General features: G+C 44.5%; 1 protein-coding gene across 1 annotated transcript in view; it reads right to left on the reverse strand.

The window, feature by feature from the left end:
* POF1B (POF1B actin binding protein) overlaps positions 1–11,698 on the reverse strand; it is a 30,633-nt gene extending 18,935 nt beyond the window's left edge. Inside the window, exon 1 of the mRNA XM_088151642.1 lies at positions 11,180–11,698. Coding sequence (XP_088007768.1) covers positions 11,180–11,632 — 453 coding nt within the window. The 5' untranslated portion in view covers positions 11,633–11,698. The remainder of the gene's footprint in view (positions 1–11,179) is intronic.
* Positions 11,699–12,147: the final 449 nt, after the last annotated feature.

Genomic DNA, 12,147 nt, shown 5'->3' on the forward strand with positions numbered 1-12,147 from the left:
CCCCTTTCTTCCCACAACGTGTTGAATTGTGATAATAAAAGCAAGTATTAATCTAAATGGGGAAAAACAGGAAGAAGATGCCAGAGGAGACATCTACAGGAGACAAGGTAGCTCAATGATAAAAGTCAGTCTTTCAACCCTTGCTATTTTTACTTCAAAGAATCAGGTTTCAGATGCTGGAAGAGATCTGTCTGAAGATCTGGAGAACACTGATGGGCCACAGAACAGTAGATTATCTAGGCTTCCATGAATAAATCAGTCTTCTGAATTACTTATTTGGAAGCACACCTCACTCTGTATTGACTCCCTAGCATGCAGATTAGATAATCTGATGTCCTCAGGTATTTTAGACTCAACACTCATCAGCTCCATCAAGCATGGTCAATGGCAAGGTTCTACAGCTCTAACCTTCTGGGGGACATCAAATTGTTTACCCCTGCCCTATCAAGTCCATAACAATTGCTGACAATCCCAAGCTGAAGTAGACAATAATCATGCCCAGCTAAAAATTATGAGGCTGCCTATTCATTTACATGTTGAGTTTTTCCTTTAATTAAAAGATGGCAGAATTTATCTTAGCAGAATATACTGGATCTGTATCTCAATCCCTCCAAACCTGCTGGCAAAATTAATAACACAGACCAACAATTAAGATGGATCAACAAATGGATAAAATTGTTTGATTCTTCCAGCCAGAATCCTAGTTGCTCTGGATTAGCTTGAACTCAAACTTCTTTGACCTTTGCTTCTCTTGTTACCTTACCCTGTTACTCCTTCTACTGTCTGGCATCTAAAATGAGATGTCATTTAAGTTAAAAAAGGTAGCATTCCATAGAAAACTGATTTAATTCAATACCTGATTTAAGATACTGCAATGGGATCAAATAAATTCTAATCACAGTCAGAAAAAAATGGCAAGAGATATTAACTAATTCCTTCACTTTCTTGGGGCATAACTAGAACACTGGGAAAAAAAGCCAAGTTAGTGCCAAGCTATTGCAAACATGTCTGCTGCAGGAGAGAACCCATTAACCTTAAAATAATCACCAAGACTTTGTGGACACGCTGCTCGGTCTTACCTAGTCAGGTACTAAAGTGACCATTTTGTCAGTTCTTTCAGACCGCTGCCTGGGGAAAGTGGGGCGGGAGAGTTAAAAGCCTGGCATGCTGTTCAAGAACAGCAGGTTTTTGCTATCTTCAATGTGGGAGCAAGGCAGTCTGGAGGGGTGGATCACAGCAAAGAGAGACACATCCAGTCTCTCCAAGACTCATTCCTGCTCCTTCTAATTCCTCCTATCTTCAGCGTGGTTGGGCCCCTATCAAGAGCAAAGCCCTAGAAGCACAGAGAACATCACTGAGTATCTCTTGGCCACAGATCTGCTGCACCTAACCACTGCATCTTACTACCACCTCCACTGCTTTGCACTGGTGGTGGAGAGGGTAAACAAATGAATGGAAAGCAATTGCAGACGGTAGCCCACCATTCTGGTCCCTCGCCTGACCCCCATGCAGATGGTTGCAACTGACAAGGAACATCAGTTGGTTGATGATAATGGAAAGGAAGTAATGGCATTACACTAAAAGAAGTGAAGGTACAGAAGACTTTTTAGTACAAATATTTTACTCCAAATCTGGTGGCACCCCTAATTGGCAGTTCATCCATAAATCAAGAAAAAAGCAAGATCTCAGTCTTTACTTTTCTGCTCTAAGCTGGCCACATTTCCAACAGCCATCTTAGGATCTGATAGGATCAGAAAAGAAGAAGGTTCATTTATCTTCTCAAGGCAAATCTTCTCCAGCAGCAGATCCTCATAAACATGTCTAAACCACACCCTGCAGCCTCAGGGGCCTGGAACATACATAACTCATATATGTATTTCCCAGTTTAAGCACAGTAAGCTAAAAAGTAAATGAATTGGTCTGTTCCTGGCCTACAAATTCATATTATTGCTGACAATGAAAGAAACTATGAAGTGGAATCAAAGACTGATCTTTCAAGACTTATTAAGGGTGGTTTTCCTAATCCCACAGAGAATAAAATACTTAAAGAAAAACCCACAGGTATAACTTTTAACTAGGATGGTTACTGGTTGATGCAAGTAAGATGCCACAGATTCTGCCAAACTGGCCAAGTCTTATATCCCAGGTAGGGCAGAGATCCAGGTTTCATTCAATTGGCACGTGTCACAACATATCAATACAGCCTGTAAAGTTAATGAAATCAGATGCAACAGTGCAGCACACCAACTCGATGCACATCTAAAATGGGTTCCAGTGGTCCATTTTCTTGTAGAAAAATAGCACATGTGTATGATCGGGAACTGATGGTAGAGTAGGGAATGCAACTCATCTTTCTGTTGGAAAATACAAGATTCCAATCTCCCATTTTAGACAGAGAAAGAGCAAAACCACACAATAAGTATGACTTCTCCCCCCAGAGGCACATCAAGAGGACCACAAAGAGCAGCTGGCTAAGAACCATGCCAACGCACATCACACACACCTTGGCTATTCCAAATGTAAAGCCGAGTCTTCCTTGAGTGAAGCTCAGCTCTTGATGACTACATGGACATACCCATGCAGTTTTGTTGGAAATACTATGGAAGAGGCTTGCTATTGTCTTCTCTGGGTACCTTTTTTCCTATTTTCCAGGCGAATGTTCAGCACTAAGACTTCCTCATGGTCTCCTATCCAAGTACTAACCAAGTTCAACACAATTTAGCTTCTTCAACATCAGCCAAGGTCAGCTAGTGCTATCATCTCTATGGCTGGTCTGCAATTGCTAGCTTCTGGGAGGTTGACGATGATGATTTTACTTCCTAGTCTAGATTGTAGCCCCAGAATTTCCTTCTGGACTCCTATCCAAGCACACAGCCAAGGTCAGCTAAGTCCTACTACCCAGATGAGATTCCAACCCTAGGAAATAAATGATTGGGAGGGAATGTAGTATAATCCTATACAGAGTTAACTGAAAAATTCTGTTATGGGAAAGCCTGCATGAAAACATACGCAAAAAATATTATTCCTTTGGGTATGAATTATTAAAACAAAGAAGCAGTTCAAAAGTGCTGAGTTGAGAGAGCCAACCTCTCTCTCTCTCTCTCTCTCTTTAAAAAAAGCTTTTCTTTTTAAAGCACACATTTACCTTTCCATTGCTTTGAATACCTTTGGTTTCAATGTGGACTTTACATTTATTGCCAAGCACCAAAGAAGCTTTGCTAGAGAGCAATGTAAGATGTTCAAGTGCATGAATGAAATGCGTAAAATCTGTGCAAACCAATTGTACATTTGGAATGAACTTCCCAAGCTGCTAACATTCAAGATGTTTCAGGATTGAACTTCCTAGAATGCAAGAGATCTTGAGAGGTGATGGACACACTGTGACTCTCCCTGATTCCAAAGAAATCAGTTCAAACTTCATCCATGATTCATCGCCCTACCAGAAGCCTGCTTAGCAGAAAAATACATGCTCCTTTGAGTCAAACTTGACTCCTGGTGATTTTTTGGCAACAATTCAGAAGGAGCTTAGCATTGGGAATATCCTTTACCTCGATCTAGCAACAACTTCAGTATTCCCTGGTGGTTTTCCATTGAAATATTAACCCTGTCCAACCCTGATTAGTGCTTCTGAGCCAGCCAGGTGCTCCCACCTGCTAGACAGAGTGCTATAAAAGAAAGGTGTCCCTCCCGTGGGCTTCAGCTCCACCTACTTCCTGAACTTCAGCCCCATTCAGGTAACTCTGAGCAGAAAACACTCTTCTCCATTCCCACTGTAAAAATTCTCCATGTAAATAATCCAAAAGTAGAAAAAGAAGAAAATCAAAATGTCTAACTTCACCTTGTTTCTCCGAATTACAGAAACTAATACAGCATAGGAACACAATTGTTTCACCTTTTAATGCCAACTTATTTTGAGCAGTGGATCAACCACAAACTGCAAATATCAAGGAGGAAATGCCCCTTCAACCAGCCTCAAAACATGTTGATCTCTGCAAACCAAAATACTTAACCTTCGCACAATGATGTTACTTCAGCAAGGAGACAGGGTATTCGTTTATTCTTCACAATATTTCTTTTTAAACAATTACTAAAATCTCTGCCCTTCAAAAGAAATAATAATAATAATAATAATAATAATAATAATAATAATAATAATAATACCCCACCCTAATCCTCATTTATCTCTTTTTTTCTTGATAGGCTACTTTCTACCTGTAAAATTTTAAATCCAAGAAATATCCAAACATGGAGCTTTCTCCTTGCTTTCCCAACGGGATTCTGTCCAAAGAGGACTTTGCTATAAGATACCTCCAAATCCATAAAAACTCAAATAGCGATATCACAAAACGAGGGACACTGAAAATAGGTCACTTGGCTTCCTTGCTCTCAAACAGACTTTTCTGGTATTTCCAGCTCCACAGCATCACGAAGGTTTACGTTTTAATGCTGTCCAGGCATGACCTGGCTGAATAGCCTCCGGTCCTACTACTCTCTCGGTGCACAGCTCAGGATGGTCCCTTCCCACCCCCACCCAGTTCCAACAAACAGCAAGCCAGCAAGCTATCCTTTGCAGCTGCCCAAGAACCAGATGATCCAACGGGTCAACGGCCCCTTTGCAGAGAACAGTGTTGAGTGTTGGGAGGACCTTAAGAAATTGGAGCAAATTCTCCAAGAGGGCTTCATCTGAAGCACCAAACAATCAATTTTTCACCATAGGAATGACACCGTAGGATTGTTCAGGGGATGGGAGGGGGGAATGCCCTCCATGCCAGTGTTTCTCAACCTTGACAACTTTAAGATGTGTGGACTTCAACTCCCAGAATTACGCAGCCAGCAAGGCTGGCTGGGGAATTCTGGGAGTTGAAGTCCGCACATCTTAAAGTTGCCAAGGTTGAGAAACACTGCTTTATATTCTCCATTGAGGAATGGAAGAAATCTTACGCTTCAAAGTAGAAACAAGACAAAGTTGAGAAGACAAAATATATTTACATATATTTACAGAGGGGGCCTGCATCAGCGTTATACCATATTGCATTTAAAACCCAGCTTCCAAAGTCTAAATTCACTAGATAGTTTTTTAAAAATTCACTACCTGCTGCCAAAACATTCTGGTTCTACTGTTTTCCTTTTCAGCTGTATTTATTTACCTCTACAAATACAATGTATAGCCCTTAATTTCATTATTAAAACAATGTTGCTCTTTCACTGCTCTGGGCATTTTTCTCCAATTCAGCTCTTTATAATGCAATAGTGGTCAGTCGCCTTGGGGCTACTGTAGCAAAATACTTGGATTTAAACCCTTAATTAATCAATCCTGAATTAATGTGAGATACTCAAGCTAAGCATTCTTTGGTAGTCTGCCTAGCAAAGAAGTGCTAATTCAGAGGAAAGAATTCCATTTTTTATAGCAAAAGTCTGTACCAAACAGCCGAAAGAAAGACCTATGAACAAAACTTAAAGGAAAAAAAAGACATTAATTTGGAGATTCAATATAAAGGTTGTCATTTTGTTAAAGCTCATTGTCTATCATTAAATCTAACTACCACCAGATTAACATGCAATTATGTAATTATCAAAAATAAATGCTATTAATTTCAGTGACTCAGAACCATGGATATTAAATTTAGTAGCATGCTTGCTAAGAAGCCACAACAGCAATAAAGTAGAACACTGCATTCTCATTTTCTCTTTTGATGAAATAACAGAACTGACCAACACCTCATTCTCTACTCCGCCACAGTTCACAACAATTCTACATATAACGCTCTTTTATTTATTTCTTCCAAGTACGTTCTACCATTCCTCCAATTTCATCTCCACAATGGCCCTGCCTGGAAAGTCGAGGTCCAAGAAAGCAGCTGGCCCCAAACCATTCAGTGAAATCTAACATTAAGCCAAGATTTAAACCTGGCCCTCCCTCATTTCATCCAATTCTAGTTTCTATGGCTGAAATTCTGCACACAGTTTTTAAGAGTGGTAGAACTTGTTTGAGCTGACACGTATAGGATTACGGTGTGACCTTCTTAAGCCCCATTCCTATATTCTTTGAGCGGAGGGCACTTTGGGGCAAGAATGTGGATCAATCAATAACCACAAGCAACTGATAAAGAGATGGGCAGTTTGGAATTTCAGGCATGTAGAAAACCAATTAACATTTACTGATATCCAAGGAAAGGGATCTGACTATACAAATGTTTACATTGTAGGAACACGTTCATCTTTAAGGTACCCCAAGATGTTTTGGTTGGATTTGAAATTCCTAAATTGACATAGAAGAGAGCAGTTTTGCTCTTTGGCTCCTTTCAAAGGAGGAACCAAGTCAGGAAGTTTCTAACAGCCAGACTTTTTCTGAAATGGTTAGCAATTACTTTTGGAGAAGTCAAGAGATAAAGTCACAGTCTGAAATCAGCTTAATCCCACGCCATAAAGCCTAGTTTCCTATCTGGGGTGAGAAAGGAGCAGACAGCTAATCTCAAACCTAGACCAGTTTGTTTACTTGCTTTATTTTTACAGGTATTATTTGATAAGTTAAAAGTAATAGAAACAGAAAACAATACCACAATGGTAATCCAAGGAAAAAAAGAAAAAAAACAACAATGATAAACTGAGAAAAGAGAAAGAACTGAGAAGGAAAGGGGGGAAAGGAAAGGCCGCTTAGCAAGAATTAATATTTAAGGCTTTGGTGATATACTAAATCTGTGATCTAGATTTCATAACACGTTAAAAGCTGAGTTTTCTCTGTACACATTGGGGCGGGGGGGTGATAAATCCAACAAGCCCAAAAGTGGTGAAGCCTGCAACGCTGCTTTTATCATTTTGGCAAAAGCCTTTGATCCTGCAGACGCCTCTGTACAGACTAATATGTTTAATTGGGACCTGTTACACGGTTTCTTCACTTGCTGGCACAGAGAAGGGCTGCAAAATTCTCGCTCAGTTTATTAAGGAACCGGGATCATATTCTTTTTCCCCTTATGCAGAAAAGTTATAAAACAGAAGGAAGGTGTGATAACAAGAGCTAAAGTAATGGGTGTGTAGATGACAAATTCCAGCTGTAACTCTCAGGACACTGACGAGGGAGTATCCTCCTCTCCCTTCTGCACAATCTATCACTGAACCAACCACAAAACTCCTGATCAGCCCAAAATGATATTATAGCACAACTGGCGAAGAACACATGACCCGTCACCCGCTAGGCCAAGAACAAACCACATCGCGGCTTAAGGCGGCCCATCAACCCAGCCTGAGAAAACATTGCAAAAGAGGAAAACGGGCAGCGAACAAGATTTTAAAAACAGCACCCAAGTCATGCATTTGAGATGGGAGCCCGTATAAATGGAAATAAACGAGCACATAAGCAAAATGTTGCATACTGTCAGATATTTCACGGCGCTCAAATAACTGCTACAAAAAGCTTCGGGAATATTCAGCCTATTGAATAAGTACGATTGTTGCTCACAGCTCCCCCACCCACCCGCCAGTAGATGCTAACCAGTCCAGCCTTCCACAATCAAACTTTTATTTTTAACACGATAGACACTATGCAGCTCTAGCAATTTAAGGGCCACGACAAAAACTGAGCCAGCGTTTTGATTTTCTGTGAAGCTCACAATGGGGGGAGTGATCCACAAAGGGGTTGGGAAGGGGAGGGAGACAGAAGTATTTCAGGTTCATAAATACCGTCTCCCAGTGATGAAGAATGCCAAAAGAATACACTTGAAATATATAAAATCAAGTCTTTCAGGCAGCATCTCATGTTATGGTTACAGAGTATAACAGAGCACTATAGCAGTGTTTCTCAACGTTGGCCACTTTGCTGGCTGGGGAATTCTGGGAGTTGAAGTCCACCCATCTTAAAGAGGCCAACGTTGAGAAACACTGCACTTTAGTATAGGTGGATGGATGGATTGCTACATAGAGATATCCCCGCCAGAAATAAGCTCCAAAGAAGCTGACTTGTCCAGCACAACTGACAAGTAACTGTAGGTCCCAAACCCATTCCTCATTCTCAGAATTGATCTGCTGCTTCACAGTCCAGCTGAGCAAGCAAGAGAAGGCGAACCCCCTTTGCCACCTGGAATTGTGAGTGGCATTTTAAATAATAAAAAAGATCCAGCATGATCCCTAAACTACACCAGAAAGGGATAAACACTGGAACGACCAACCCACAGAATTACTACCTTCAGCTGTCAATAACGTGGGGAAGGAGAGAGCAAGTTTATTTTATTTTTCAGCAAAAGGAACTAAGTTCCTAGTGTCCTGGCACAGTTCCAGAGTCCCCTTGGTTAAGACTTGGCTATGAAAGGAAGCAATGCCCGGTGTTAACTGGTCCCTAAGCCGCTCTTCTGAAACAGGTTTTTTATTCACGCATGGCTCAGGTGGGGCGGATTCTCTTCTGAACCCCAGCAAGCTACTCTGAACAGACTTTCCTTCTTTGCATCCATCACGTCAAGTAGAATATTGATTTATTTAGATGCTTCGGGGGCTCTGAAACTCACTTGTCTACTGCTGATTCACACACAAGATGATCCAGGGACAGAGATCATCAGAGATCATCTGAACATACGTTCCTCTCCATGGTTAATCATCTCTACCCAGGGAGTGGTACTGTTTTGACAATCCAGCAGCTAGGAACCCCCAATGAGGCTACGTTTGCAAGGAAACAGAAAAAGGGGGAAGAGGAGCAAAGAGTGAATTGCAATTAGACGGATCCAGAATGGGAACCCTTGGTTCCTACATCCTTTTTTTTTTTTTCTTCACAGCACCAACCCAAACTTCTTTGTTATCCACCATTCTGCCAGGAGGTCAAGATGTCTTCCATTAGTCTTGGTCCTGGCCAAGTCCCACACTGGCTCTCAGTAGCAAAATGCTAAGGACCTGCGTGCTTTGTCGGTTATTGCTTAAAGAATCATTTCCCATCCTTTAAAATGAAGATGGAGATAAATTAAATCTTCACCTCTCTTACAAAAGAGAACAAAAATGGGGGGGGGGGATTGTGGCTCAGCTGACTTGGAGACACATCCCCGGTCATGTTGAGGCTGAAAAAGAAAACAATTGCCCCAAATGATCCCAGAATTACATAATGATGATGATGATGGCTCAATAGTGGATAAAAATGCCAAATCCAGTCTAAACATCTGGCTGACTGGGCGACCAGCCATAACAACAGTCCACCCCTTTTATAACCAAAAGAAAGTAGAAATTCTTCTTTTACTATCTGAGATTTCTTCAGAACTTATAATCACTGAGTGCTTCTGCCATTCCTCCCTTCCTTACTATCCTCTTATCTTTGCCGCCGTTTCTCCTCCCTTCTTAGGAAAACACCGTTTTGCTTTCATTTTATTCCGCTCAGCAGTTGAATTCCTGCCTTTGTTCAGACTGCAATTCTGTATAATTGGATAGTCACAGAACCACAGCCAGAAAGACTCAGAAGAATCATTATGCTTGCAATCCCATATCCACCCTCCTTGGATGGCAGGGAGGTCAAAAAAGGCAACATGGCCACAACCATGCAAACTTTTTTTATCTGCTTCAATCGCACGGCTGTGGCTGTCAGACCGACTTCTTTGACCCCATCCTTGCAAACATCTCTGTCCGTGGGACTTCATTCAACTGCACCATTATCGCAAGACTTTCCCATCTATCATGTATTTCTTCTTTCCCCCCAGCCTACCCCACAGGGTTGTTCTGGGGAAAAAGAGAAGGGAGTGCTCTGTATACCGCCCTGGCCTCTTGAATGAAATACAGGATATAAATCTAATAACTGAATATTCCAAAAGGTGTAATTTCCCATATCATCAAAAAGCAAAACACCACCAAACCACCAGCCCAGAAGCCACAATACCTAACCTTTCTCTGAAAGTCCAAACATGGTTTTCTGAGCTATTTACATGCACATCTCCAAAAAGACACTTTTGAAACCAAGCATGCGTTTAAGCCAATACAGAAACAAGATTTTTTTAAACACTGCTATTTCCAACCATTATTCAAATTCCGGATTTACTTTGTTTCTACTAGCTGGTCTTTAAACTTGCATAAACTCAAATCCTAATTTCATTATATTAGTTGAGATTTGTGCATGTTATATTGCAAACTGATGCAGGAAGAGGGAATTCTACGAGAAGGTGGTTAAGAAATGTTAAACAATTACAATCTCTCACTCACACACACGTCTTGCTCTCACAACGCTATACCTCCTCTTCAAAAACAACACAATTCCATTATAAAGATACCACCCTTGTTCTAGAAATCTGGAACCACATCCAGAAATGGGTATTTTTCTTTATATTTGTTTGTTTTGCAGGCTTCTGGCCTTAATGACGTTATCTCTCTCTATTTCATCTAGAAATTAATCTTAGTAGGAACAAATGCAACTTATTGCAGGATTTCTATACACACGTTCAGCACTGTGTGTGAAACGTTAATGATTTTTTGCTTTATTACAATGCTTTTAATCCAATTTACGGTCTTTAGGAGGTATGTCATTCAGAGTCAACTGGAATTAGACTAGGAAGGCAGCAAAAAATAAATTAATTAATTAAACAAATACACAAAGCAAGGCAATTCACTTTGAGGTCTATCTATCTCACTCACAACTGCTTTCTGCTTCAGCCAAAGGAATACTGGACTTTTGACCAGAAGAGAGAACGCCTTTAAAGCGACTAACGAGATATTTAGCCAAGCAGGGCTGTGAGAGAGCTTGCAAAAAAGTTGCTTGGGTGAATTCTCGTTCTCACGCTCTCCGGCCCCAAATTATCGGAACTTTCTTATCGCCCAGCTGAGTTTGCCAAAGGTGAGACGGACGGAGGACGATCGTGCTTGGGAATATGTTTAAATCGGAGCCAGCCCCACGGTTCGGGCGGGGCGGGGCGGGGAGGGGCGGCCAGAAGGCTGAGCCCCGCTGCTTTGGAGAAAGGCGCCCCAAGCTTCACCCGTGAACTCCGCGGGAGGCCTTCTGAGGACCGGGTGAAGCTCGAGCCAGCGCCCCCCATCCCCGCGCACTTGACGGAGCGCCATCCCGCAGCCGCTTCCTCCTCGGGGCCGCTCTACCCTCGCCACGGCGGCGAGTGCGTGGTCCCCGCGTCACGTGTGAAAGGTGCGCTCTCCAGGTGAGAGCAGAGAGGAAGCGAGGAGGCCCGGGGGAAGGGGGGAGCGCGCGCGCGCGAGAGAGAGAGCCCTTTACCTGCAGCGGCGGGTCGCTGCTCCAGATCACGTGCTGGAAGCCCGGGCTGCCCTCGAAGGGGGAGAGGGCGCGGGGCGAGCAGCCGTTGGGCGGGTCCAGCAGCGGCACGCGCTTCCCGCCGGGGCTGCTGTAGGTGCGGACGCGCTCGTAGACGACGCTGCCGCCGCCGTTGCAGCCGTCCTGCGGCGGGAAAGGCTCCGGGCAGGCCTGGCCCTGCAGGGGCAGCGGCGCGGGCCGGTTCTGGCGCGCGCGGGGCAGCGTGGCGGGCAGCGGCGCCGGGCAGGGCCGGGGCAGCGACGGCGCGGCCGGCCCGCAGGGCTCGAAGCAGGGCGGCGGCGGCGGCGGCGGCGCCGGGCAGTAGCTGCGGGGCGGCGAGGGGGCGGCCTGCTGCGGGCGGGCGCCCCAGAGGGGCGGCAGCGGCGTCGGCTGGACCTGCTGCTGGACGCCGAACATGCTGGCGCTGCGCTGCGGAGGCGCGCGGGCTGGCACTGGCCGGGCGGCCGCGGCGGGCGGGAGGTTAGGCAGCGGGGCCGCCCCCGCCGCCGAGCCACGCCCGCGGCCCAGCGCCTCACCTGCCAGCCGCCCGCCCGCCGCGCCGGCGAATCGAGAAGCCGCGGGCGGGCGCTCCCCGCTGCCGGAGGAGAGGCCGGGCGGGGCTCGGGGCAGGCGGTTCCGTGACCCGGCAGCGCCCGGCAGCTGCAGAGCTCCGGGCGGCCTCTAGGGCGGGGTTCCTCCCCCTTTTGGGGGAGGGTTTCTCGACCTTGGCCACTGAAGATGGGTGGGCTTCAACTCCCAGAATTCCCCAGCCGGTGTTTCTCAACCTTGGCCACTGAAGATGGGTGGGCTTCAGATCCCAGAATTCCCCAGCCGGTGTTTCTCAACCTTGGCCACTTGAAGATGGGTGGACTTCAACTCCCAGAATTCCCCAGCCGGTGTTTCTCAACCTTGGCCACTTGAAGATGGGTGGG

The sequence above is a fragment of the Python bivittatus genome, unplaced genomic scaffold (assembly GCF_059951505.1).
Source record: "Python bivittatus isolate LINGU-HERP-01145 unplaced genomic scaffold, Pbiv_v1 ctg000670_np1212, whole genome shotgun sequence".
In the NCBI taxonomy this organism is placed as follows: domain Eukaryota; kingdom Metazoa; phylum Chordata; class Lepidosauria; order Squamata; family Pythonidae; genus Python; species Python bivittatus.